Consider the following 25730-nt stretch of genomic DNA (forward strand, 5'->3'; position numbering starts at 1 on the left):
AGGACATATTGTCTGCAACTGAAACTCATGTGACCCATTCAGTATTACTTTTCTACTGTTCTTAAGCTACAGGTTTTCCTACACATCCATCAGTTAATAATCAGTTAATAATCAGTTAATTTCCATGTTTGTACTTTATATTTCGTAGAGTTTTAAATGGGTACATGTGTGCAAAGTGAGCCAGTTTGAGGCAGTAGTTAAGGCCCCAGGTTGAAAACTGGGAATCTAAAATCCACTCTGCATTAGGCACAAAGCTAGCTGGGTGAGGTTTACGCCAGTCAGTCTCTCAACCCTATGAAAATGAGACATCACTTCCAAAACTGTTGTAAAAAAAATGCAGGGACAATTCCAGGCAGTTGGGAGGAGTCAGAATGATTTCAAATGCACAGACGTAAACACATATGCAAAAAACAGATTTGCGGGGGGGGGGAATTCTGATGGCCTTTTTATTTCTCCCATTCCTTCTTTTTTAAACAGACTCCTTTACACTTGGCTGTTATAACAAGGCAAGCGGGGATTGTGAAAGCCTTGCTTGGAGCTGGGGCCGACGTGAACCTCTTGGATCGCCATGGGAATTCTGTCTTCCATTTGGCAGCTCAGCAAGGAGATGAGGCAGTTTTAAGTATGTTGCTTCAGCACAAAGAGGCATCTGGGATGAGAGACCTTCCTAACGGGGACGGTAAGCAAGTATCAGGAATATCGTTCTAATGGATCAATAGTGCTGTCCTATTATTTTCTCAAGAGCTATTCATTATTTCATTACAATTTAGATTTCCAAGGAAGTTCTGTATTTTAATGCTTACATTTTGAAACAAAACACATTATTCTACCACCTCCTTCATCAATAGCTATGCAGTGTTCTTTAACTGTACAACCAAAGATGCTTTAGAGAAGACTGAACAAAACTGAGCCTAACCTATAAGAAGACAATGATAAGGAGGATGTCATGTCAGTGTACCATCTCTTCTCTTTTCTGTCCCTGCTATTTTTTGTTATTTTCTTGATGGAAACTTTCCAAAAGAAACTTTCCACTGCTTCTATCCTACAGTGCTGCCCATCTGAAATTTGGTATTTCGGGGTTCATTTTGACCAATTCTGCCATAGATGTTCAGGAATATGTCCTGAAATATGTCAGGACCTCTTTTTTTATAGCCCCTGTGTTTTCTTCTTCTTTTTTTTTGTTGTTGTTAGTTGCGCAGTCGTGTCTGACCCATCGCGACCCCATGGACAACGTTCCTCCAAGCCTTCCTGTCCTCTACTATCTTCTGGAGTCCATTTAAGCTCACGCCTACTGCTTCAGTAACTCCATCCAGCCACCTCATTCTCTCTCGTCCCCTTCTTCTATTGCCCTCAATCTTTCCCAGCATTAGGCTCTTCTCCAGTGAGTCCTTCCTTCTCATTAGGTGGCCAAAGTATTTGAGTTTTAGCTTCAGGATCTGGCCTTCTAAAGAGCAGTCAGGGTTAATCTCCTCTAGGACTGATTGATTTGATCACCCTGCAGTCCAAGGAACTCGCAGGAGTCTTCTCCAGCACCATAATTCAAAAGCCTCAATTCTTTGACGCTCAGCCTTTCTTATGGTCCAACTTTCACAGCCATACATTGAAACTGGGAAAACCATAGCCTTGACTATACGTTTCTTCTTAAGTAACTTCAACATTTTGGAAAATGGAAACGTGGTCACTTTTGAAAAAATTAATTTCAGGAAAAATTGTCTTGAGAAAAAGGGCAACTTTCCCTGTCCATAGGGGTTTTTTTCCGGATACAATATTTGCCTGATTATGTCTTATTATGGTTGATTGCATGGCCAGGGAGATGTTTAGATAGGATTTGGCATTTTTATCCACATAGTGAATCCTTCCCAGGGACCTGGGATAGAGAGATGTTGTTAAAAGTATTGTCACAGGATGTGAGTTGTTCTAAACTGTTGTTGTTGTTGTTGTTATTATTATTTACACAACTGTGTGAAATTACAACTGCCAGTACTTTAGGTAGTGTTGGCATTCATGCAGATTGAATTCTTCCCAAGAATCTAGGATATTGCAATATTATGGTGTTGTATATCTGCAGATTCCAGCAGTGTTGGTACATAGAAATTCTGTCAATGCACAGATTTTCTAAGTGCTGTCCAAGATTTCTTTATATGGCACCCAGTGTGGCAATAACCATTGGACCTACCATAGCTAGTTTATGCCACAAGATTTTCAGATCTTTATATTTTCAGATCTTTATATTTTCTGATCTCCAATTCTTGGTCTTCTGTTCTACTTCCCCTGGTATTGCCATGTCAATTAGCCACATTTTTTCTTTCTTTCTTTCTTTCTTTCTTTCTTTCTTTCTTTCTTTCTTTCTTTCTTTCTTTCTTTCTTTCTTTCTTTCTTTTTCTTTTTCTTTCTTTCTTTCTTTTTCTTTCTTTCTTTCTTTCTTTCTTTCTTTCTTTCTTTCTTTCTTCTTTCTATCTTTCTTTCTTATTGATGTTATTATTATTATTATTATTATTATTCAGGCCTGACAGTCCTTCACTTAGCTGTTATTGCAAACAGTATGCTGTGTCTCAGACAACTCCTTGCTGTTGGTGTTGATGTCAATATCCAGGAACAGAAATCTGGAAGGACAGCCTTGCACCTGGCTGTTGAACAAGGAAGTATTTCCATGGCAGGATGCCTTCTGCTTGAGGTGAGCATTATGGGGGCAAAATCTCTCTATCTCTCCTTTCTCTTTTGAAAGAAGCAGCCATTCTTCTCTATATAATCCTCCCACCTTTATAAAATTGGGAAGAGTGTAGTGATACATCACATCCTACAATAATGGTACATAAATATTTCCTTCAAACACAGGCAATCCTTGCTTTTGTTCTTAACTAATCGGAAAACAAGGAGCATCCCCTTTATGATTATTTTGGAATTCATATTGCATCTGATATCATTATTGTGTTTCCCCTATCTGGATCCAGGCATTCTGGTTATCTGTGAGAGTATTGTAGAAAGTAGTTATATTGATGCTTACATATTTATATGTTTATGCATGTGTGTGCAACACGAGAGGGAGGGAGAGAGAGAGAGAGAGCCATTTTGGAAGAACATCACATCTTGCAAGTTTCAGTACACGGGTGGTGCAGTGGTTAGAATGTAGTATTGCAGGCTAATTCTGCTGACTGTCAGCGGTTTGAGTGTGACGGGCTCAAGGTTGACTCAGCCTTCCATCCTTCTGAGTTCAGTAAAATGAGGACCCAGATTGTTGGGGCAATATGCTGACTCTGTAAACCCCTTAGAGATTGCTGAAGTGCTGTATAAGTCTAAGTGCTAGTGTTATTGCTAAATCTGAGACATGCTGTTCATACCTGAAATCTCACAAGATTTTAATCAGAAACAAAAAGTCTTGTGAGATTTGTTGACTGGGACATTTTGATTACGGTATTTTAATCTTACTTTAAAGTGCATGTATTCTAGAAAGGCTATGCTATAGTTGTGATCTTAGGCCAATTTACTACATTTTCTCTAGCTTTTGCTTTCAAGCTGGTCACGAGCCAAAACAACATGGTTTTTTTTTGCTTAAAAAAACAGGGAGATGCATTTGTGGACAGCATTACTTATGATGGAACCACTCCACTTCATATAGCAGCTGGAAGGGGATCTACAAAATTGGCAGCTCTTCTCAAAGCAGCAGGTAAGGAAGTAAGTCTATAATGACTGTATCATTATTCACTCCTAAAGTTCTAGCTGAAAAAAAATTATACAATTCAAAATTATAGGCCCCCTCCTGCCAAAATGCACTGCTTTTCTAATACACATGCAATTTTATGCTTTACATTATTGTAATGCAACAATGGAAGAATTTTTGTCTTGTAATATTAAACACTTCCCATTTTAAAATGTTTCTCCCTTTTTCCTCTTAATCACTTTTTCATTCTCCTCTTCCTCTCACTCCATTATCTCTTCCCCATCCTTTCTTCAGCTGCATTATCACCTCTTCTTACTCATTTTCTTCTGTGGTTTTAGTCATTCTCTAATTGAAAATCTCAATCCAGAGTTAACTATGTCATTAGGCACAGTGGGGTAATTTCCTTGACCATCAGAGGTTAACAAGGTATTGGAGGGAAAGACTTGTGTGATCCTGCCCAATTCCTTGTTCAGTAGCCCACCACCCTCAAATAATTTAATGGCTCAGCTTCCCCTACTGACTCATTGTTGTCAAATGTTGCCAAATTTCCTTCTTAAAAAATTATATGCGTTGTTGTTGTAATATATAGCGTTAAGTGTTTAAAGACAGAAATCTTTTTCCCAGTACTAAGTCAAAGCGCTATCCACCATCCGTAAGCAGGCACAAAACGCCAGCATAAAATTTGTTGTTTCCATTGCCAATATTTATCCTGTCTCTGTTTCATTTATTTCCACTCACTACCAAATGGTCCTGTCCTTATTTAACAGTATGTCATATATTCTTATGGGGAAATTGTGGCTTTTCTTTTGCCTGTGCTGTTGTCCTCTTTTACACATGATAACCCAATGAGAAAATGTTCATCAATCAAGGCAATGCAGCATGAATTGGGTTGTGTCTCACTTTGGGAGCCTGTATATTGTTCTCCAGGCTGTTTAGTCTCCGCCCCCCCCCACCTTTAGCATACCTCATTTGGGCATCTCCCAAGTTAAAACAATGTGAAATGAATAAGGAGAGGAGAGGAGAAATAGCCCCAAAGAGAAAGAAGGCATCACCTGCATTCACTGTGCAACTAATAGATACTAAACTGATAGCTGTTGGGAAGTGTTTGAAACTGACAAGTATGGAAAACTGGCAGAAAAGCTCAATTCAACACCCCTCATACTCTGGACATCCCAGCGAAGAAATGTAGATACATTTCAAAATACTATTAAGGGAGCATAGATCAAGAATACATCCTTTCGTTCTCCAAATAAAATATTGGAGGTCTGGACATTTTTAGAGTACCATTAAAGAGGACTAGCATTAATACAATCTTCCCCATATAAAATAATGGAGTTGTGTTCTTCTCCTCTAGGTCTTCTTCTAGGTTTGAGAGAAGTGAATGAAAATTAGGAAGGGGGTGGGGATGAAAGTGCTAATGAAGTATGCACCCACTCTGAAGTGACTGCAACAAACCAGGGTTAGGGATAAGAGGAGAGGAGTTTGTACGCTCCCCCCAACAGTCTCAAAATACATCTCAACAGAGCTTGCCTGCAATATTATAATTATACCTTGAAGCTGCAAGAGAGAAAATATTTCTTTAAAACTCGTGTACCTCACATAGCGCTGTTTCATTCATGAGCTCAGGATGAGTCAAAGGCAAATTTGTGCCAGAAGAACCTGGTATGGATAAGGCTTTTTATGCTGTGTTAAACTGCAAGTGGAAAGCAGGGCCGGAGAGATTCCTAAATAAAACCTGGCGTAAATTGGAGAAAAACAGAGGAAGTCAGAACAAAGAATATTCTTTTTTTTTTTTTTTAAAACTTTTGTATGGTGGATTTTTAATTTCCTGTAAACCGCCCTGAGTCCTCAGGGAATAGGGCGGTATATAAATGTAACTAAATAAATAAATAATAAATTATTTTAATGTTGTAGACCAGGGGTAGGCAACCTTGGCTCTTTTATGACTCGTGGATTTCAACTCCCAGAATTCCTGCCCCGCTGTTTCTGAAGGAAGCCAGCTCAGGAATTCTGGGAGTTGAAGTCCACGAGTCATAAAAGAGCCAAGGTTGCCTACCCCTGTTGTAGACCATGATGAATTCATACTTTAATGTTGTAGACCATGATGAATTCATACTTGTTCTCCAGTAGAATCTCTCATGCCTTCAGCGTGATCATTCCAAGTACTGTTGTTTGGCACTAGGACTAACACTTAAAAGACATAATTAACAAAGAGCGCCATTTAAAAACAAATCAATTCTGTCTCAGATTTGGACATGAGGATGCACCTAAGATTGTGAAAAAATAATGAGTTATTTTTTTTCCTTCATATGGAATCACTCCAATTATTTTTGGAAACTTGCTAATATACACTAGATAACACATAGAAACTCTGCCAATTTACAACATTTGTTTAAAAATTGGGAAATTGGGATGAAATTAAGCAATGCCAATGATACCTAGGTGCCTTGAATATTTAATTACCTACATATTAAACTGAACTATTATAATAAAAATGCTAAAATAATTTATGCTGTCTCCTCCATATTCTTTATTTATTAATATAGGTGCAGATCCTCACATTGAAAACTTTGAACCATTATTTGAAGAGGAAGATACGAAAGATAATGAAGGTGAAAAAAATATACCTGGGACAACACCTCTGGATATGGCAACCAGCTGGCAGGCAAGTGATCACTGATACCTTGTTTCAAAAGACAACATTTTTTGTTTGTTTCTTCTTTGTTTCTTCTTCTTAATCACATATTTTCTCTTTTCAAAAAAAATTGACACTGTGGTTGTGTCAAGTTTCCGACGTATGGGTTTTTCAAGTGACTCTGAGGCATTGTTTACCTTAAAAGTCCTTTATTAGCCTAATACACCAGCAAATGCTTGCTTGAAGGAAGCTGGAATCTGAAATCTCCGCCTCTTGCACAATATATTAAAACACAATTCTCCACCTCTCTAATTTTGTCATTAATCATATTCCCCAATTAATTTAAAGAATCAGTTTCCCTTCCGTTAGAACAGACATGTCAAACACAAGGCCCGCGGGCCACAAACGGCCCGCCATACAATTGAATCCGAGCCGCACAACTCTCCTGGAAATTACGAAGGTCTGCCCCCCACCACCTTGGCGCCGGCCCGGCTGAGCACTTGCTCAGTAGGAGGCAAGCGCACGTAGGCTGGTGGAGCCCAGCAACATTTGCAGCTCATTAGCCCCTCGACAGCTTATTGGCCAGAGCCGTCTCCTGCGGCTCCCAGTCCTCCTCCACCACGTGCAGTTCCGAAAAAAATAGTGGGACTAAAAAAGTTCAATCAATCAATTCAAAGTGCTCACATAAAAGAAAACCCTTGCAAAGTTTGAATTGATTGGTTGAACTTGCTTCTTCAGACTGCACGTGGTGGTAGCGGAGGAAGAGACTGGAGGACTGGAAAGGTGAGTGGGCCCTTTTTCTACCTGCTGCGCGGGCGGGGGCGGCCAGTCTTGGGGTGCCCCGGGCCTGCCTCTTCCCTGCCCGGCAGGTCTCCCCTTGCCCTGCTCCACCGCCACCTCTGCTAGCCTGGGGCGGGGGTCCACCAGGGTCTTAGAAGCTTCCCCGTCAGCCCCTGCCTTTTGGCGTGCCGCGGGTGGCAGATCTTACAAGAGATTCCCCTGTGGTGCCTGCCACGCCTGCTGACCTTGGCAACAAGTCCAAGCCATTGGTGCACCTCCCCTGTCACTGTTTGTGCAGGGACCCAGAGGCATCCCCCCCGTATGGGGATCCACTCTGCCGCCCCCTTTTCTCAGCTGCCTGGCAGCACATCCCACAAGGGAGGTCTGCTAGGGAGGTGGCAGTCCGGCGTTGTTTCCCCCCTCATGCATGTGTGTGTGTGTGTGTGTCAGACCTGCAGGAATGGCTGGTAAAGGTGGTGGCAGTCCGGCATTTGCGTTTCTCTGTGTGTCGAGCCCCGTGGGCCCGACACACAGGAGGGGGGGAACGCCGGAATGCCGCTTCCCTACCAGCCATTCCCGCGGGTCTGACACACACATACACACACACATGCATGAGGGGGGGAAACAACGCTGGACTGCCACCGCCTCTACCAGCTCTGCAAGGCTCTGCCGCCCCCTTCTTTCAGCAGCCTGGCCCGAAGGGACGCCCATTTGGCATCTGGCAGGCAAAGCTTAAACTGCCATTCACTTGAACCCTGGCCCACAAGCAAGAGATCTCCAGATTTATTTGAAATAAATAACTTATCTGTTATATTTGAAATTTTACTCCTTTTTACCCCACTCTTAGACATAATACACTTCTGAACTAATACAATACAATAGTCTTACATGCAACTGGCCCTTTGAAGGCAACCATGATGCTGATGTGGCGAAAGTTTCCAGGAAGCAGTTTCCTCCAACTTCTTCTGCCTTGAAAGATCTCTGGAGAGGAGCAGAAGGTGGCAGGGAAGCTGCATGAGGGAAGGCTGCTCCAACAAGCCAGCATCGTGACCACGCATGATTGGAAATGGGGATTCCCTTTCAAGAAGGGCCAGCCTCCCTCATGCATGACTGGGAAGTGCTGCTCCCTGCTTCCTCTTGCTCTCCAGAGATCTGTCAAGGCAGAAGAAGGAAACTACACACACACACACACACACACACACACACTCCAAGCTTGGAGACTAGGAGGCTATCTACATCTGAGCTAACAAACTACCAATCATGCCTGGGCTTGGGAAGAAGGCCCTTTCCATCCTCTGTGGATAAAAGTCCCTAAACTTGGAATGCAGTCTGTGTGCGTGTGCGTGTGCATGTGCACATGCTTGGCTGCAGAAGTTTGGGGAGGTGAAGAGCTTGTGGGGCAACGAGTTGTCCCCACATCAAATTAGCCGGTGCAACTTGTTCTTTCCTGACCAGGTATCTCGAGTCAGCTGCGCTGAGTGAGCAGCATTGAGCTGACCACGCCCACTCAGCCACGCCCACTCAGCCACACCTACTCGGTCACGCCCACTCGGTCACGCCCACCCGGCCCTTTGAGGGCAACCATAATACTGATGCGGCCCTCAATGAAATTGAGTTTGACACCCCTGCGTTAGAAGAACCGCCAAAGCCTTATCTTCTTCAGAGAGACAAATGGCTTTGAAAGTGCATTCCTACTCTTCCCTCCTCCCATTTTAAACTAAAGCAATACACAAGTCTTAAAGCAATACACAAGTTTAACATATGAAATAGCTACTTCTTCATCTCTTGTCAAGCAATAACATTCGATGTTAGCAGCGTTGACAGGTTGTCTAATACGGTCAGTGCTCAAGGATGTGAAGAGTTATAGTTCAGCAATATCTGAATTGCATTTCTCAATGTGCAATACAGTGAAGGGTGAAAAAGAACCTCTTATAGGTGACTCTGATTCTATTTTTACAATGATAACAGTCAGTGCTAACACCTTAAGATGTTATTTAGTTTTGAAAATTGACATATACAAACTTAAGTGTTTTTTTAAATTAAAAATATTTAAAATTGTGGTTTAATTGTAACAGATATTAGCAATGTTTGTATAACTAAGAGTAGGAGGTTTGAGGGGGTCAGATCTAGCCTCACATTAGACACAACTAGGTGATTTTGGGCCACTCTCTCAGCCCTAACAAGCTGGCGACGGCAAACCACTTCTGAAATCTTGCCAATAAAAATGTAGGGATTATTCTGGGCAGTTAAAAGGTAGTCCTGGACTTATGACTACAACTTTCCATTACTAAGCAAGGCAATTGTTAAGTGAGTTGCGCCTCATTTTACACACTTTTTTGCTATAGTTGTTAAATTGCAGTTATTAAGTGAATCATGCAATTGTTAAACAAATCTGGCTTCCCTCATTGACTTTGCCGGAAGCCAGCTTGGAAAGTTGCAAATCACATGACCCCAGGATGTGGCAGAAATTGTAAATACATGCCAATTGCCAGTTGTCCAAATTTTGATTATATGGCCACGGGATGCTGCAGTGGTTGTAAGTGTGAAAATAGGTCATAAGTCACAATTACTAAATGAATGGTTGTTAAGTCAAATGGTTGTATTTACCAGTGACTTGATGGGGCAAATAAATTTTTTGTAGAATTTAAATCCAAATACTGTGGTTGTGATTTGGATAATTCAAAGTGGATTAACTGTATCAAATGCAAGGTGAATTATGTATTTTGTAACAACAATATTTTAATGTTAAACCACAGTTTAGCATTACAGGAGGGGATGTGGCCTCCCGTTTTTCTTTTGTCTTGTAACCATAATAAAGAATTCAGAAGTAAAAGCTTATGCTTTAAATCAATCACATTTTTCTTAGCTTTGAAAAGACAAGTTTTAATTAAACCAGGGGTAGGCAACCTTGGCTCTTTTATGACTCGTGGACTTCTACTCCCAGAATTCCTGAGCCAGCTCGGAGTTGAAGTCCACGAGTCATAAAAGAGCCAAGATTGTCTACCCCTGAATTAAACTATAATTAATAAGCAAAATGCTTCTGTGAGTCTTGTTCTTAAAAAGTAGTAGTTTATTAGGGTTGTTTTTCACTATTAATTAAAATCACTTATGATTCAAAAATGGAGAAAGTTTCTTTACATTCTCTCGGCAGTTCTACTGGTGAAGGAGAGAACCTAGCAACTTGATCTCACATTTTCCACAGCAAGCTGTCATTTGGCACTGTGTCTAAACTTGGCAACTGAGCAGTATAATGTTCAGGAAAAATGCACAGGATAAAATCAATACTTTTCTCACCTATAACTTGTTTTTTCCCCTCTTGACAGGTGTATGATATTTTGAGTAACAAAATATGTAAGTCAAAGGCAGCTTCTGAGGATCTACTGATTCGAGGTGAGAGTATATTTAAGCAAGAAAATAAATCCTTTGATACTTATATGGTCTTTCTTTCTGTAGTAGGTATTATTTTGCAGGGAGCCAACGTATATAGGAAATCGGTAGGGATTTAATTTTTTTAATTCTAACTAAAAATACCAATGTGACCTGTTTTGATACGTATTGGGGTATGTATGGTTTCAATCTTCCAATTGTAGTCAATAGTGGATTTAATGCTACTTTAAAATACTGTATGCTGTTCCTTGGAAATTTGAAGGAAGTTAACATAGTTTAATGTAAGTTTATGGAATCTATAATTATGACACTCTAGTGGATTTTTTAAAATCTTTTCTAGGCAATATGAAAGACCTGAATGAGGATGTTAAATTACAGCTGTACAAATTGCTTGAAGTTCCTGATCTGAATAAAAGCTGGTCCATGTTGGCACAGAAGCTAGGTCTAGGGATATTAAACAATGCCTTTCGGTTGAGTCCTTCTCCATCAAAAACTCTACTGGATAATTATGAGGTAATTCTCTTAACTGCCTTACTATGATGAAAACCTTCTTTGACAAGATGGTGTCTAAACACTTATAATTTTAACTTTCATGTTGTTACATGTAGAACTTCTTGCCACATACTGAGGAATTCCTTGTATGCTGGCATGCCTAATTTTTAGGAATTCCTGTCTTTCACAATACAGGCAATCCTCGGTTTACAATGGTAATTGGGCCCAGAATTGTCGTTGCTAAGTAACGTGGTTGTAAAATGCAATATCACATGACCACATCACTTAGGGATAGCAATTGCAGTAGTCTGGTTGCCATTAAATAAAGACCGTGCAGGTTGAAGACCGCATGAGTCATTAAGCGAGGGCTTTATATGACTGCAACTTTGATTTTGCTGATGGCTTCTCCATTGATTTTGCTGATGGGAAGGCAACAGGGTATGTAAGAAATTGTGATCATCTAATCACGGAGACAGTGTAAATCCCCATTCAGCATGATTGCAAGATTGAATGACCACTGAATGAGTGGTCATAACCCGAGAACTGCCTGTATAACTTACTGCATTCTCCATTAGCTTACATTCTTTGTGCAATATTTTTTGAAAGGTTGAACAAATCTCTCTCTAGAGGGAGAGAGATGAGAATTCTGCTTCCTGCATCCAGATGTGTGTAGCTAAATCTGTACCTGACCTTCCATTAAGATAATGTAATCATAGATTCCATACCAATTATTGAATTTTTAAAGTATTTTTATTAGTATAATAAAATACAAAGGAAAGAAAGATCCACACTGGTAGTAATATAAAAAGAATAACCCAGTAATAACAAAACATAAATAAAAGCATTAAGAGAAAACTTTCTAGTGATATTTTCCCCGCCCCTTCTGTTTATTTCCCCAATTGCTGCCACAACCTAAATACATACTGTATGCTTTATATTTACTATTAAAGTTACTAGAATCTATTTGAATCCTTCAGCCTATTATTTATTAGTCTCATACTGTACCTTTGTTGTAAAGCTATATTCCAAGGGTTTCCATTTGCCCTGTTGTATAGTGAGTATACTATAGTATAGTAAGTAGTATATTCCATTCCTACTTAAATTTGGTTAGATTTCTATTATGAATATATTTAGTCAATTTTGTCATCACTGCATATTCTCCAGTTTTGGTCTCCCAGTCTGATGTCAGCAAGCTTTTTCCCCCCAATGTTGAAATTTGTTCTTGCAGCTCTCAACACACAATATAGCTTAGAACATTTCAAATTTTTCATTTTTTTCTGGAATTACACTTAATAAAATTCTTTGATTTTAGTTCAAGTCTTATTTTTAGGATTTTCTGAGTATTTTGCTATATTTCTTTCTAGTACTTTTGAAGGGTTTTTTTTTTTACATAACCATCTCATATAACGTGTTCCTTCTTTGTTACGGTACTTCCAGCATTTACTGCTATTTATCTATCTTGGTAATTATTGAGATAAATATATATATAATCTGTAAATTATTTTGTATCAATTTTATTTTGCCATTTCAAATGTATTGATTGATTTTTCTATTGCTTTTCCCATTATTGTATTGTAATTATTTTGTTGAAGTTTTGCACCTGTATGATGTTTAGGAGACAGTCAGCTCTTTTTATGATTTATCTTCACTATTTGGTGATTTTATCCACAGACTATAATTAAAATATAAAATGAAATGTTTTCCATCCATTCTGAATGTAGCATTTAAAATATTTTATTTTACTATGTAAATGCATATTTGCAATGGAGAAAAGGGGAGAATTACATGGTTTTCTTAAATGGTAATAAGATTGCAGGATTTAAAAAACTATGCTGCATATTCACTCAACTGTCTTAATATCATTTTTTGGAGTGGCAGTGTGTAGTTTTAAAATATACAAATTTATCTCCCACTAGATATTATAGTATCTCTGTAGAGTCTCTGTGGGGGGGTGGAATCCTTCCAAAGTACCTTAACTTTGTTTCCCTTTTGAAAGGTTTCTGGTGGAACAGTAAGAGAGTTGATTGATGCCCTCAGAGAAATGGATTATCCAGAGGCTGTTGAAATAATTGAGAAAAGAACTACTTCATCCAGCCAGTCTAGCCAGGAGAAAACCAAAGATGATGTTCTTCCGTTATGTGATTTACCTTCTCCTAGGACAGAACAAGCAGGTAAAATAAATGTCATTTCAGATCTCTTGACCAGTAGACCTTGGAAACTTCATTGTTCAAAGTCCAAAGATCTGTGGACTTCAACTCCCAGAATTCCCTGGTTATCGGGGTTACACCCCCAAAAGAAAATTCAATTTACAACCCTTGCTTGTTTTTTTGTTTTTTTTAATTCCATTTATATCCCGCCCTTCTCCGAAGACTCAGGGCGGCTTACAATTTAAGCACAAACCAATGTGCTTAGCAATAGCCTTCATTCTATGTATATGCCTGCTTGTTAGGGCTTTCGCCCCCCCCCCCAAGCGGCATTATTACAAAGTCAGCTTATTGCCCCCAACAATCTGGGTCCTCATTTTACCTACCTTGGAAGGATGGAAGGCTGAGTCAACCTTGAGCCTGGTGGGATGCGAACCTGCACTAATTGCAGGCAGCTGGTGTTACTTAAGGAGGCATTAGCACACTGCTCCACCAAGGCTCCATAGATCATCCATTCATTTTCAATAAATCTAGTAATGCTGTCAGTCTAGCTAAGCATGTTTGGTTTTGACTAGTTCCTGGATGGAAACTAATGCTGTGAGTTTTTATGGAAAACGTAGGATATAAAATTATTTAGTTTTGCTAAATAACCCTTAACTGCTTTTTTCTTTTTTTATTTTATTTTGCTATATTCTTAATTACTGGGAAGTAAGCCCTCTTTAAAACTGAGGAGTATTTGCTTTTGAATAATCTTCATTATGGCTGCCCAGTTAATGTAGACTAGAGGTTATGTTTGTATGTATCATTTATTGGGCTGTTGCCAGCTTTTCTGTTGCATCCATTAAGAAACACCAGTGGCATTTAAAACGCATTACAAGTAATTAAAATTCCTGAAGATGGAGGTAGTGAATTAAGATTGAGCCAGAGGGTGGTAAAACTTTAGCAAACATTGACAGCTTCAGTTCCATTGAAACTGGGGCAGCCTTCAATACTTGAAACCCAGTTTGCAAGAGGGCAACCGTTGGCATGAAAGAAGTTCTAGGAGAATCTTCAGAGAATATCTCACCTCTTATACCATAAAGCTGGTTCAACGTCTCTATCATGTCCTGCATTGTTTATATTAACTTTAGGGCATTATTTTGTATTTATTTATCATGTTTTTGAACCATCAATCTACCTTCCAGAGGGATTAAACTATGTTACTAAACTATGGAATTATTGCAAATAATTAGAAGGCAATATATTGAAAATTCTTGTCCAGACTGAAACTTGACTCTGGATTAGGAAAAGCAGAGGTGGCTCTATTCTCTTCTATGAAAACAATTGGGTGTACTGTGTAAGTCTGTAAAGTGTTGTGTGTCATTGCATTTTTCAAACATTTTCTTTCTTTCACCAGATGAAATATGTAATTTCAAGTTCCAGGATGCTGAAAGCATTTGTGACAGTGGTGTAGAGATCTCTCTTCACAAACTTAGCTTTACATATTCTGATTCTTTTACCGACAAGACATCAATAAACCTTAAGAAAAACGCTTCAGGCTATGGACAGGACAACTCATTACAAGGTAAAATTGAAGTAACTTAAATATGGTATTGCTATGAAAATGCTTTCCAGAGAAAAGAGAACTGTTATTGATCCAAAGTTCACCAGAAGAAAAAGCTCTTTGAAATGTTTATCCACTGGACTTTTCAAGAAACTCAGACCAGATCCCAGTAAACTGGAAGACTCAGGAAAAGGATTGACCAGCACTTATTTTTTCCCAGAAGGATCACTGGTAAAGAAAATGAACCATTCTCTTCATTCTCAGTGAAAGTTATGGAACAGACTCTAATTGTGGTCCAAAGCTGTGAAGCACAAAATCACAAATAATAATCAGGATTCTTAATTGCAAAATATAATGTAAATGTATTTAAAACTTCATCTGGTGTCTATAAAATAATGCAAGCTTCCAAGGGTTTGCCATTGTTTTACCTTTTTATATTGTAAATATTTCAGTTTAGATAAATTGCCACTAAGAATTTTTTTAAAAGGCTTGTTTTTTTAATTTTACTTTTATAATAAAAAGCAAAAATGTGATGAATTGTGGCATTGTTTATATTCTACCTATGGCTAGAAAATGTCTCATAATCAAGCATGTGCAGCAAGTCTAAAAATAGAAATATATAAATTGATTCCTATTACTATTTCTGAGGTAGACAAATGCATCATTTCTGAGTGACAGGAAAGCCAGAGAAAGAAATTAAAAAACATTTTTACAAATTCAAATATATCAGAGTGGAAAAACTACAGGTAGTCCTCAACTTACAACGTTTCATTTAATGACTGTTCAGAGTTACAACAGCACTGAAAAAGTGACTTATGACCGTATTTCACATGACTGTTGCAGCATCCCTGTGGTCACATGATCAAAATTCAGATGCTTGGCAACTCATATTTATGACGGTTGCAGTGTCCCAAATGTCGAGCCCTTCGGGTTCGACAAACTCGCCGGGAGGGGGATTCGGCTCGCAGCCCTCGGCAACAGCAGCGGCCACGCCCACACCCTCCAGCTGTCCGGCGGGCGAGCTGCCGTTTGCCGCCGAAAGCCCAGCCGGCCCCAAAGCCCCCAGCTGACCGGCGGGCGAGCAGCCGTTCGAATGCCCAGCCGCTCCTACACTCGCCAGCTGGCCGGGGGGGAAGCAGCCGCGCGCCGCCGAAGGCCCAGCCGCTCCCATCACCAGCTGGCCGGGGGGGAGGCAGCCGCGCGCCGCCGAAGGCCCAGCCGCTCCCAAGCTCCTCAGCTGACCGGCGGGCGAGCAGCCGTGCGACGCCGAGAGTCCAGCCGCGCCCACACCCTCCAGCTGTCCGGCGGGCGAGCGCCGGACCCACGGGCGTGCCGCTATCTGAAAGGAGGCTGAGGGCGGTCGTGAGTGGCTGCAGGATGGCTACGCCGGGGCAGCCAGCAGGGAGACGGCCGGCAGCGACGCAGGGTGCTGAACAGCTGCACCCGGACCTTGGGGGCTGCCAGGGGGTCATGGGGATGGCGCGGGGAGATGCATTGGTGGAGGGGAGCACACTCAGGTTGTTAGGAGGGGGGTGGGCTTGTACTTACCTTCACGCTGGGAAGCACGGTGCCGGTGGAGGGAGCTGGGCGTGGGTTGAAGGAGTAGGGGGGTGGAGTATTTACGCAGGCCAGGCGGATGCTGGTCTGCACGAGGGAGGGGTGGAGTCTAGGGGTGGGGCTGCTACCTAGTTACAGATTCAGAATAAAAGGTGCGTTGAGAGCGTGTGGCTCTCAACGCTGACTTTGTTAAGGTATAGAGATCCTGCTATTAAAGGTACTCTTTCCAGTCATCCGTACTTCGTCGTGGTTTTTCCTGTGGGCTTGTCAATCCGGCGAAGACGAGGAGTTGACAGTAAGTCAGCGTTGAAGTAGCACAGCGCTCCTCCTGTTGGGCTTTGATTTCTGCCTGTCTCCATGGCTGAAGGGACCCAGGGTGGGGTGCCTGTGGCAGGAGAGGAGGGGCCCGCTGGGGTTGCTGTGCCTCCTGAGGGGGGGGACTTGGCAGAGGTCCCACCTGTGGTTCGGCCTAAGGTCCGGGACCTTGGACCAGCGCCAAAGGAAGCTGAGGCCTCGGAACCAGCTGCTCAGGAGAAGCATGGGGATTGGTGGCTCAGCCCTGTTTTGAGTCGGCCAGCGGCTGGACAGGACCAACCGTCCAGAGGGAAGGGGTCCCTCTGGGAGTGGAGAGAGCGTCGTGCCACCGACGAAGGAGGAGAGGAGTGGAGCTACACCACGGCTCCTGGCAGCTACACGATGGACATCCTGAGGGACCATTTTGGAGAACCTCGGCCGTGGACCCCCAGTGACAGCGACCTGGAGACCGGTAGATGGGCACAAACCAGGGCCGACCAGGAGCGCAGAAGCCAAACCCGGTTCCGCTTGGCGAGTCCCCGCTTCCGGGCCCCGCAGGCTCCTGGTACCCCGCAGGTCCCGGGCCTTCCGCCGCCGGGACCGGCGGCTGCTCCTGACTTGGGGCCCCCAGGACCTGGTAGAACAAGACCGGGGGGTGCTGTGGCCGCAGTGGGTTGGCAACAACCAGGGGTTGCACAGGGGCTGGGAGGCCCGGCAGGTCCTTGGGGAGGGCCTGCGGGCTGGGGCCCACCACCGTTGCCTGTAACCTTTGATGGCAACCCCGATCGTTTGGCCCTGTTTCTTGGACAAGCCATCCACCATCTGGACCAGTATGGTCCCTTGTATACATCCCAGTGGGGGATGGTGATGGCCGTCACTACGGCATTGCAAGGGGAGGCGGCGGCTTGGGTGGCGAACCTCTACGGCGACCGTGCCCGTGAATTGGGGGACGTCGGCCTTTTCCTCGAAGCTCTGCGGATACGCTTCGAGGATGTGACACGCACGCATCGAGCGGAGGCTGAGATCGTTGGCCTGCGGCAGAACGGCCGTCCAGCAACAGTTTATGTGCAAGCCTTCCGTGAAGTGGCCGGCAGGCTCAGTTCCTGGCCAGAAAGGATGCTGGTTCACCAATTCCGGGCCGGTCTGGATGATCACCTCCTCCGGGCTTGTATCGTCCGTGGAATTCCTTCCAGGCTTCAAGACTGGCTGCGGGTCGCGGTTGAGCTGGATGTGGCCTTACGGAGTTGTCAACGTCGTGTACGGTCTGTAGGAGACTCCTGTCAGGTCCCGCCAAGGGCACAGGGCCCGGTGCAGAAGCCGTCGCCTTCGTTGCTGGGTCCTACTGCCCAGCCCCCGCGATCCGTTTTGCGGTGCTTCAGGTGCGATCAACCAGGGCACCGCGTGGCCGCCTGCCCAATACCTGCGTCCCGGGTGGTCGCGGCAGCAACCCCGGCAAGGGGCACAACCCCCGGGCGCTTTGCAGAGCGTTCCCGGGCCTCTCGGCAGGCCGTGGAGTTAACACCAGGAGGAGACGGCCAAACGGAAGGGGACAGTGGCATCGATGTAGACGTGGAGATGTACGGGCATGGGGAGAGACCAGAGGAGGACCCCATGGTAAGTGCCTCGGTTAGCCCATTTGCAGTCCCGGTTACGTTAACAAACCCCGCCACGGGGGAGGTGGTGGTGGTTAAGGCTTTGATTGATTCGGGCAGCACGAGGTGTCTAATCAGCCGGAAGGTGGTGGCTAAACTGGGTGTTAGGGTGGTACGGCTAAGGAATCCAATACGGTTCCAGCAGGTGGATGGGTCCCTTCTGGGGGGGGTACCTATCACCCATGTCACAGAACTTGTGCGGCTGGATATGGGGGAGCACTGGGAACGGTTACGGTTCATCGTGGTGCCCTCCATGACGGAGGAGGTGATTCTGGGGCTAACGTGGCTGGATAGGTGGGGCCCGACTATCTGGTGGGAGGGGGGTTGTCGACACCTCCGCCTAGGGGGTTGGGGACTGGGTGTACTTATCCACAAAATACCTGAGATTACAAATACCTAGTAAAAAGCTGGGCCCTAAGTACATAGGCCCCTTCCAGGTAACCCACATCATCAATCCGGTCACGGTGCGCCTTCGGCTGCCTAAATTTCTAGGCAAAGTGCATCCCGTGTTCCACGGCAGCTTACTGAAACCAGCCCCTGTTCCTATTCGGGGGGAGCCAGTCGGGCCGGGGCCTGTGGGTGATGGGCAATATGAGGTACAAGAAGTCTTAGACTCCAGGATGCGGAGAGGGCGACTGCAATACCTGGTGCTGTGGAAAGGATACCCAATAACTGAGGCATCCTGGGTGGCGGAGTCAAACGTTCAGGCCCCTAGATTGGTTAAGGCGTTCCACCAGAAGCACCCTGGTAAACCCTCGGGAGGGGGTCGGGGGGGATCTGCTGCTCTCCTTAGTGCTTGTCTGACTTCTCTACCTTGCCTTTCAGGAGGAGCCTTGGTAGGAGGGGCCGACTGTCGAGCCCTTCGGGTTCGACAAACTCGCCGGGAGGGGGATTCGGCTCGCAGCCCTCGGCAACAGCAGCGGCCACGCCCACACCCTCCAGCTGTCCGGCGGGCGAGCTGCCGTTTGCCGCCGAAAGCCCAGCCGGCCCCAAAGCCCCCAGCTGACCGGCGGGCGAGCAGCCGTTCGAATGCCCAGCCGCTCCTACACTCGCCAGCTGGCCGGGGGGGAAGCAGCCGCGCGCCGCCGAAGGCCCAGCCGCTCCCATCACCAGCTGGCCGGGGGGGAGGCAGCCGCGCGCCGCCGAAGGCCCAGCCGCTCCCAAGCTCCTCAGCTGACCGGCGGGCGAGCAGCCGTGCGACGCCGAGAGTCCAGCCGCGCCCACACCCTCCAGCTGTCCGGCGGGCGAGCGCCGGACCCACGGGCGTGCCGCTATCTGAAAGGAGGCTGAGGGCGGTCGTGAGTGGCTGCAGGATGGCTACGCCGGGGCAGCCAGCAGGGAGACGGCCGGCAGCGACGCAGGGTGCTGAACAGCTGCACCCGGACCTTGGGGGCTGCCAGGGGGTCATGGGGATGGCGCGGGGAGATGCATTGGTGGAGGGGAGCACACTCAGGTTGTTAGGAGGGGGGTGGGCTTGTACTTACCTTCACGCTGGGAAGCACGGTGCCGGTGGAGGGAGCTGGGCGTGGGTTGAAGGAGTAGGGGGGTGGAGTATTTACGCAGGCCAGGCGGATGCTGGTCTGCACGAGGGAGGGGTGGAGTCTAGGGGTGGGGCTGCTACCTAGTTACAGATTCAGAATAAAAGGTGCGTTGAGAGCGTGTGGCTCTCAACGCTGACTTTGTTAAGGTATAGAGATCCTGCTATTAAAGGTACTCTTTCCAGTCATCCGTACTTCGTCGTGGTTTTTCCTGTGGGCTTGTCAATCCGGCGAAGACGAGGAGTTGACACCAAACTCATGTGATCACTTTTTGCAATCTTCCGACAAGCAAAGTCAATGGGGAAGCCAGATTCACTTAACAACCGCGTTACTAATGTAACAACTTTGATTCACTTAACAATTGTGGCAAGAATGGTAATAAAATGGGGCAATATTCACTTAACAAATGTCTCACTTAGCAAAAAGGAACACTATTGCTAGAAGCGCTCACGCTGTTATCCCTTATCTGCCCTCTTTAATAGTAGACACAGAAGGTCCAGTCTATTTACCAACACACTGTTCAAATTTCCTGTATTTACCATCAATATTATCCTTATACACCAGCAGTCCTCAAACTTTCTAGCTCCGCGGACCGGCAGCAGCCGCGATGGGGTGTGTGTGAGAGAGGATGGTTTCACGTGTGTGCCTGCAGCTCGCACAAATGTAGCTTTGCGAGCTCATGCGCTTGCCTGCCGCTTCAGTGGCCCGATTCCTGGAGTTGGAGACCCCTGTTATCCACCATAATATTTATCTGCAACAAGAGCAATGTTATAATTACATGAGAAGGTTGCCCATCTATGATGCCCCAACACAAGAAGCAGGAGGGAAGCTCCCTCTGGTCAATCCTGTAATAGGACCAGTGCCTAAAGATCCATACAGATCTCTGGTCTTTTGCAGTGTATGTTTTCATTGGAGATGCAGACTCTGGTTCTGGAATTCAGAAAAATGGTGCCAGTGGGATGCAGAGTATTACATATTTTACTGTTCACAGACATTTCTCAGGATGTGTGCCCGTCTAACATTTCAAGTATTCTCATTCTAAAGAGATTCAGAACTGCACTTGGCTTCCCTCCACTTAACTGAGTAATGCCACATGTGTAGGAAGCTGGCATGAGAATAATGTCCAACCATTCCATTTTATCCACTTTATTTTAGAGTTACATTCCTACAAAAGTTCCCCATTTCCAGCAGCTTTTGTCACCATTCTTGCTGAGTTTTTGTCAGGAAATGTCTGTCAGCGATATTAAGCTGAATGACTTCTCCAGCTCCTTGACGCTAGTAGTTTCCCAAGGGTAAAAGAATAAGACTTTTTGCTCCTCTGTGAGGAGAAATCCATTGTCACTGAATCTTCCTGGGATGTTCCCAACATCTAACCAAACAAAAGGAGCGATGGCTGCAGCTTCCAGGGCAAATTTAAAACGATCTCCTTCTTGAGAAATAGAAGCCTGAAAGGGGCAGACAAATTTAGGTTACTGTATTGTTTCATTGTTTCTTTACATATTTGGAATTCTAGAAAATTTGTACTATGCGCTGTGTCTTTAATACTGTGCTATCTTCAAAACAGATTACTGTACTTTGCAGAAAAAATAAATGTCACACGAACAGTATAAAAAACATCCTAATTATAAAATTCCATTTATACCCACATAAAAGGTATAAAGAACATCCTAATTATAAAATTCCATTTACAATAAAGGGTGCTTTAGAATTTATCAATCTAAATTCCCCACCATCATCACAAAAATTCCTGGAATTGTAGCTTTTAATTGGTGAACATACAGGAAACTATCCTACCAATACCAAAATACATAATTCTCCAGATTTTCTAGTTAAAAAGATGAACCTAGATATATTCTTAATTTACTCTACTAATGGCAATGTTATTAGATGTTCAAGATAAACATTTTATCCAGTCCTGTACAACCTGTTTAAGTTGGTAAACACAGCTCTAACTTATGAAACTTATACATGCAAAGCACTGGTCTCCCAGTTAAATATGATTTAATGACCAGGTTCCAGTGGTCATGGCTTGCTACAGAGTGTAGAGCAGTAGCTATGGCATCATCTATTGACCTGTTCCTCCTGTAGGCAAATTGATGTTTGTCGAAGTCCAGTGGGAGGCATGTCCTAAGATACTGGTTCTACAACATCTTAGGACATGCCTCCCACTGGACTTCGACAAACATCAATTTGCCTACAGGGGCAACAGGTCGACAGATGATGCCACAGCTACTGCTCTACACTCTGTAGCAAGCCATCTAGAGAAACCTGGAAGCTATGTCAGGATGCTTTTTGTTGATTACAGCTTGGCTTTCAACACCATTTTTCCGAGCACTAATTGAAAAGCTGACTGACTTGAAATTTTCCCCCTCCATCTGCGATTAAAGACTTTCTCAGGGACCGGTTACAAACAGTGAGGGCCGGGTCTGTTTTATCCACCCCCCCTGAAGCTTTGCACCAGCTCGCCACAGGGCTGCGTGCTTACCCCTACCTGTACTCATTGTACCCATATGATTGTGTATCATCTGACCCATCTACTGCGATAATTAAGTTCGCAGATGATACCACCGTAGTGGGTCTTATTAGAGGTGGAGATGAGACAGCATACAGGGGGGAGGTACAAAAACTATCCATATGGTGTTCCAAGAACAACCTGCACCTGAACATCGGCAAGACGAAAAAGAGGGTGCTAGACTTCCAGAGGAAAAAAGAGGAACCTGCCCCAGTTTACATTGGGGGGGGCTGTGTGGAGTGAGTTTCCTCCTTTAAATTTCTGGGAGTCTACCTCTGTGAAGATCTTACCTGGAAAGTCAATACAACCCAGGTGGCCAGAAAGGCCCAACAGAGACTCCACTTCCTCATGGTCTTGCGAAAGAACAGGGTAGAACAACGGCTAATGACCCTCTTTTACCGGTCTACTATAGAGAACGTCCTCTCGTACTGTATTGTGGTTTGGTATGCTGGACTGACAGCCGTGGATAGGAAAGTATTACAGAGGGTGGTGAGCACAGCACAAGACATCGTGGGCTGTCCCCTGACACCACTGGATGACATTGCCAGGGCTCGCTGCCTTGGAAGAGGAAAATTCTCAGGGATGACTCACACCCTAGTTGGTATCTCTTTACTCTCCTACCATCAGGTAGGAGATATAGGAATATAGCCAACCGTACCAACAGGCTGAAGAACAGCTTTTATCCATGGGCTGTTAGGCTCTTGAACGGGAAATAATTTTATAACTTTATGTATGATTGACTTGCGAGGCCAGTGTGTTGTGCAATTAGCTCACATGGTGTAATAAGATGGAGGGTTTGTTGTCACTGTGAGTTGTGGGGGGCACGAAGGGAGGCTCAGCCAATCTCAATGTATACATGGTTGCACTTTGACAATAAAGGTTCATTCAAAAGGTTTGATTTAATCTACTTCTCCCCATCAAGTATACAGCATTAATTACGGGACCACAAAATTAATGGAAAACTATTGGTGGCAGACGCACTATATACATGATTAATGATTGTGTTACTTCTCTCATCCAAACCCAGATAATTTCCTAACAAGCGGTTTTGCACTTATATTTATGTTTAACACAGTAATACAGTTCAAAATTGAACATATCTTACAACTGAATTCTAAGCTACCCAGTCATTGACTGAGATAGGCAATTATAGAAATTGAGTAAATAAACAATATAAAATAAATAAACATCATTTAAAAAACAACATTTTGCTTGAAAGATATAAAATCTCTTCCAGGGAGGGGAAAAATCCAAAACTAGGTAAAATATGTGTGTATGCATTTTATTGTGTAATCTATTTTCAGAAACAAATTCTAAACTGGCAAGAGTTTCTATAAATTATGCAAATTAGGTGACTTGGCATCTTGTAATTATTTCTGCTTCTCCAAACCAAGAGAAGAAAAAGAAGCTATGCAAGTCAGTAAAGTCACACCCATCATCCCCACCTCTATCTTGTGAAAGTGTATCTTCAAAAAGGTCAAAAAGATGCCAAAAAAGGAAAAAGGAACTTTAGGAGGGTGCTTTATAGGCCCACCATCAAAGTTTAGTCATATTTTCAGGAACAAAACCAAGTAGGTCACTTCCTCTAGCTTTTATGATTCTCAAAACAATACATACGTTTAATGCTCTATTTTGCTGAGGTCAAAAGAATTGCTGGATATGGTACTTACATGAATGTGTGGATTCTCTAATCCTTTTGCATTTTTCAGTGAGGACAGGAAGTGGTAATTAATTGGACTGGAGGGTTCACCTTCTGTCTCAAAATGAAAGGTAATGACACAGCTTTGCCTGGTACAATTTCCACATCTTTTCAAAAGATCATTGATGGGCTCCTTATAAATGAGAACGGCACTTCCTTGCTTAACAATCACATCATCTTTCGTCAAAGTGCACACCGGCTCCATTCTGCTCCAATCATATACAATTATCTATGGTGCCCATAAGACAGATCAAGACAAGAAAAAAAGTGATTATGAGTGACTATTTTCCATCAAATGAATTTGGGCACTCAAATATCTCTGTAAATTTCTTTAAAAAGTAGAATCATACCTTAAGGCTATCATGTTCTATCTTGTCTTGCATGATAGCTGTAGAGTACATAAAATAGAAAACGTATTTTGTTTCACACCTGAAACAATCTACCGTGTTCTGGAAGTTGGACCAATTGTGACTTAGTAAGAAACAAAAGCCAGACTATTTAGGTACTTCCAGATTTGGGCCAAAATAAAACCCAGAGAGATCCCAGAGTAAATTCAGAAACAATAATAGACCAAGGCTAGTGCATGTTGCCTCTTCTATCCAGCTTAGCATCCTCTTTGGTTATCCAACGTCTTATCTTCCCAGAGCATTCCCTTCGCTCTTTCTCTCTCTCCCCCCTCCGTTCCTCCCTCCCTCCCACCACTTAGTATCCCAATCTTTCTTCACTCCCTTCCCAAAAAATAAAATCAGAGCAACTGCATTTCATAGCACATCTGGACTAAAATTATGGAACAAAATATCCAAAATATTTTAAAGCCCTAATAAGCAGGCATATACATAGAATGAAGGCTACTGCTAAGCTTGTAAGCCGCCCTGAGTCTTCGGAGAAGGGTGGGATATAAATGGAATTAAAATAAGAAAAAAATAAAAATAAAATACACCTTTTTCAGTGTTGCTACAGACCACTGCAAAACAGATGCAACTTGCACAGAATGGGTTGAGCACAGAACATTTTACGTATTCCTCTCTCATATCTTCCCTTGCAATGTTCACAGCTTTACTTTAAAATACTAAATATAATATTTAATTAAATATAACCATACAGAATGCCATCTTATTTCATTTCTGGCTTTTGAGCAAACTAAGGGAAGCTGAGCTACTAGGCCAAAAACAAAAAACAAAAAAAACCCTTCAAATTTGATTCCTGGTGACTCTATAAACACATTCCAAGTTCTTTTCTTTTTGTTGGCAACTATATTTTTTATTTCCCAGTCTAGCCTCCAGCCTTGAGATAGCCTTGTAGCCTAGCACATATTTACCAGGCCCAAATCTGTGTAACGGTTTTCTGAGAGCAGTTAAGGTCAGCTATGAATTGCCACACAGTATGACAACAGGCAAAACCACAAAAAACTAATCAAAATAGAAGGGGTTTTCTTGTGTTTTCTCCCTTCTTTGCCTCTTTAAAAAATGTTTTTTTTTAAGGCTGAGAATTTTGCTGGTGGTTTTGCCTCAAAGCAAAATTCTGTTGCCACTATTTTTTTTCTAAGAGTATAAGAAAAAAAATAATGGCATCCTTGTCCTCTCAAAGAGGGAGTGAAAAAAGGGGAAGGGGAGCAAAAAAGCAAAGTTATGAAAGATAAAGAATCTTTATAAAATTGATTTAGACATTTTTTTCAGGGCTCACACTGCACACTATGTAATAAAGCCAAAACCAGAAGAGAAAATTACCATGTTTAATTCTTCCCTACTTCTTGCATGGTTCTTTTAAGAAGATAATATAGTCATCAAAATACCAAAGAAAACATTTCCTGCTTCAGAACATTTCAGTCAGATAAAAAAA

The 25730-nt window shown here is 43.3% G+C and overlaps 1 protein-coding gene and 1 long non-coding RNA gene across 5 annotated transcripts in view; one reads left to right on the top strand and one right to left on the bottom strand.

The window, feature by feature from the left end:
• NFKB1 (nuclear factor kappa B subunit 1) overlaps positions 1-14729 on the top strand; it is a 76278-nt gene extending 61549 nt beyond the window's left edge. The window contains exons 17-24 of one of the 2 annotated variants that reach the window (XM_081332649.1): positions 478-679; positions 2505-2674; positions 3562-3664; positions 6205-6323; positions 10397-10463; positions 10801-10973; positions 12949-13123; positions 14493-14729. In XM_081332649.1, the coding sequence (XP_081188775.1) occupies positions 478-679; positions 2505-2674; positions 3562-3664; positions 6205-6323; positions 10397-10463; positions 10801-10973; positions 12949-13123; positions 14493-14680 (1197 nt within the window). In that variant the 3' untranslated portion in view covers positions 14681-14729. Of the gene's footprint in view, positions 1-477; positions 680-2504; positions 2675-3561; positions 3673-6204; positions 6324-10396; positions 10464-10800; positions 10974-12948; positions 13124-14492 lie in introns of those variants that run through there. The other variant, XR_014027094.1, reaches the window with a different exon arrangement.
• Positions 14705-25153, bottom strand: LOC308670862. 3 transcript variants are annotated; one of them, XR_014027096.1, is made up of 4 exons: positions 23863-24228; positions 20761-21125; positions 20220-20431; positions 14705-14940 (listed from the first exon to the last, which is right to left on the bottom strand). It is a non-coding gene; the product is annotated as an uncharacterized lncRNA (long non-coding RNA). The 3 variants fall into 3 exon arrangements; XR_014027095.1 differs by having other exon boundaries at positions 20220-21125; positions 23863-24244; XR_014027097.1 differs by lacking the exons at positions 14705-14940; positions 20220-20431 and having other exon boundaries at positions 20811-21125; positions 23863-25153.
• Positions 25154-25730: the final 577 nt, after the last annotated feature.

Source organism: Vipera berus (assembly GCF_964194415.1).
Source record: "Vipera berus genome assembly, chromosome: 7".
NCBI lineage: Eukaryota > Metazoa > Chordata > Lepidosauria > Squamata > Viperidae > Vipera > Vipera berus.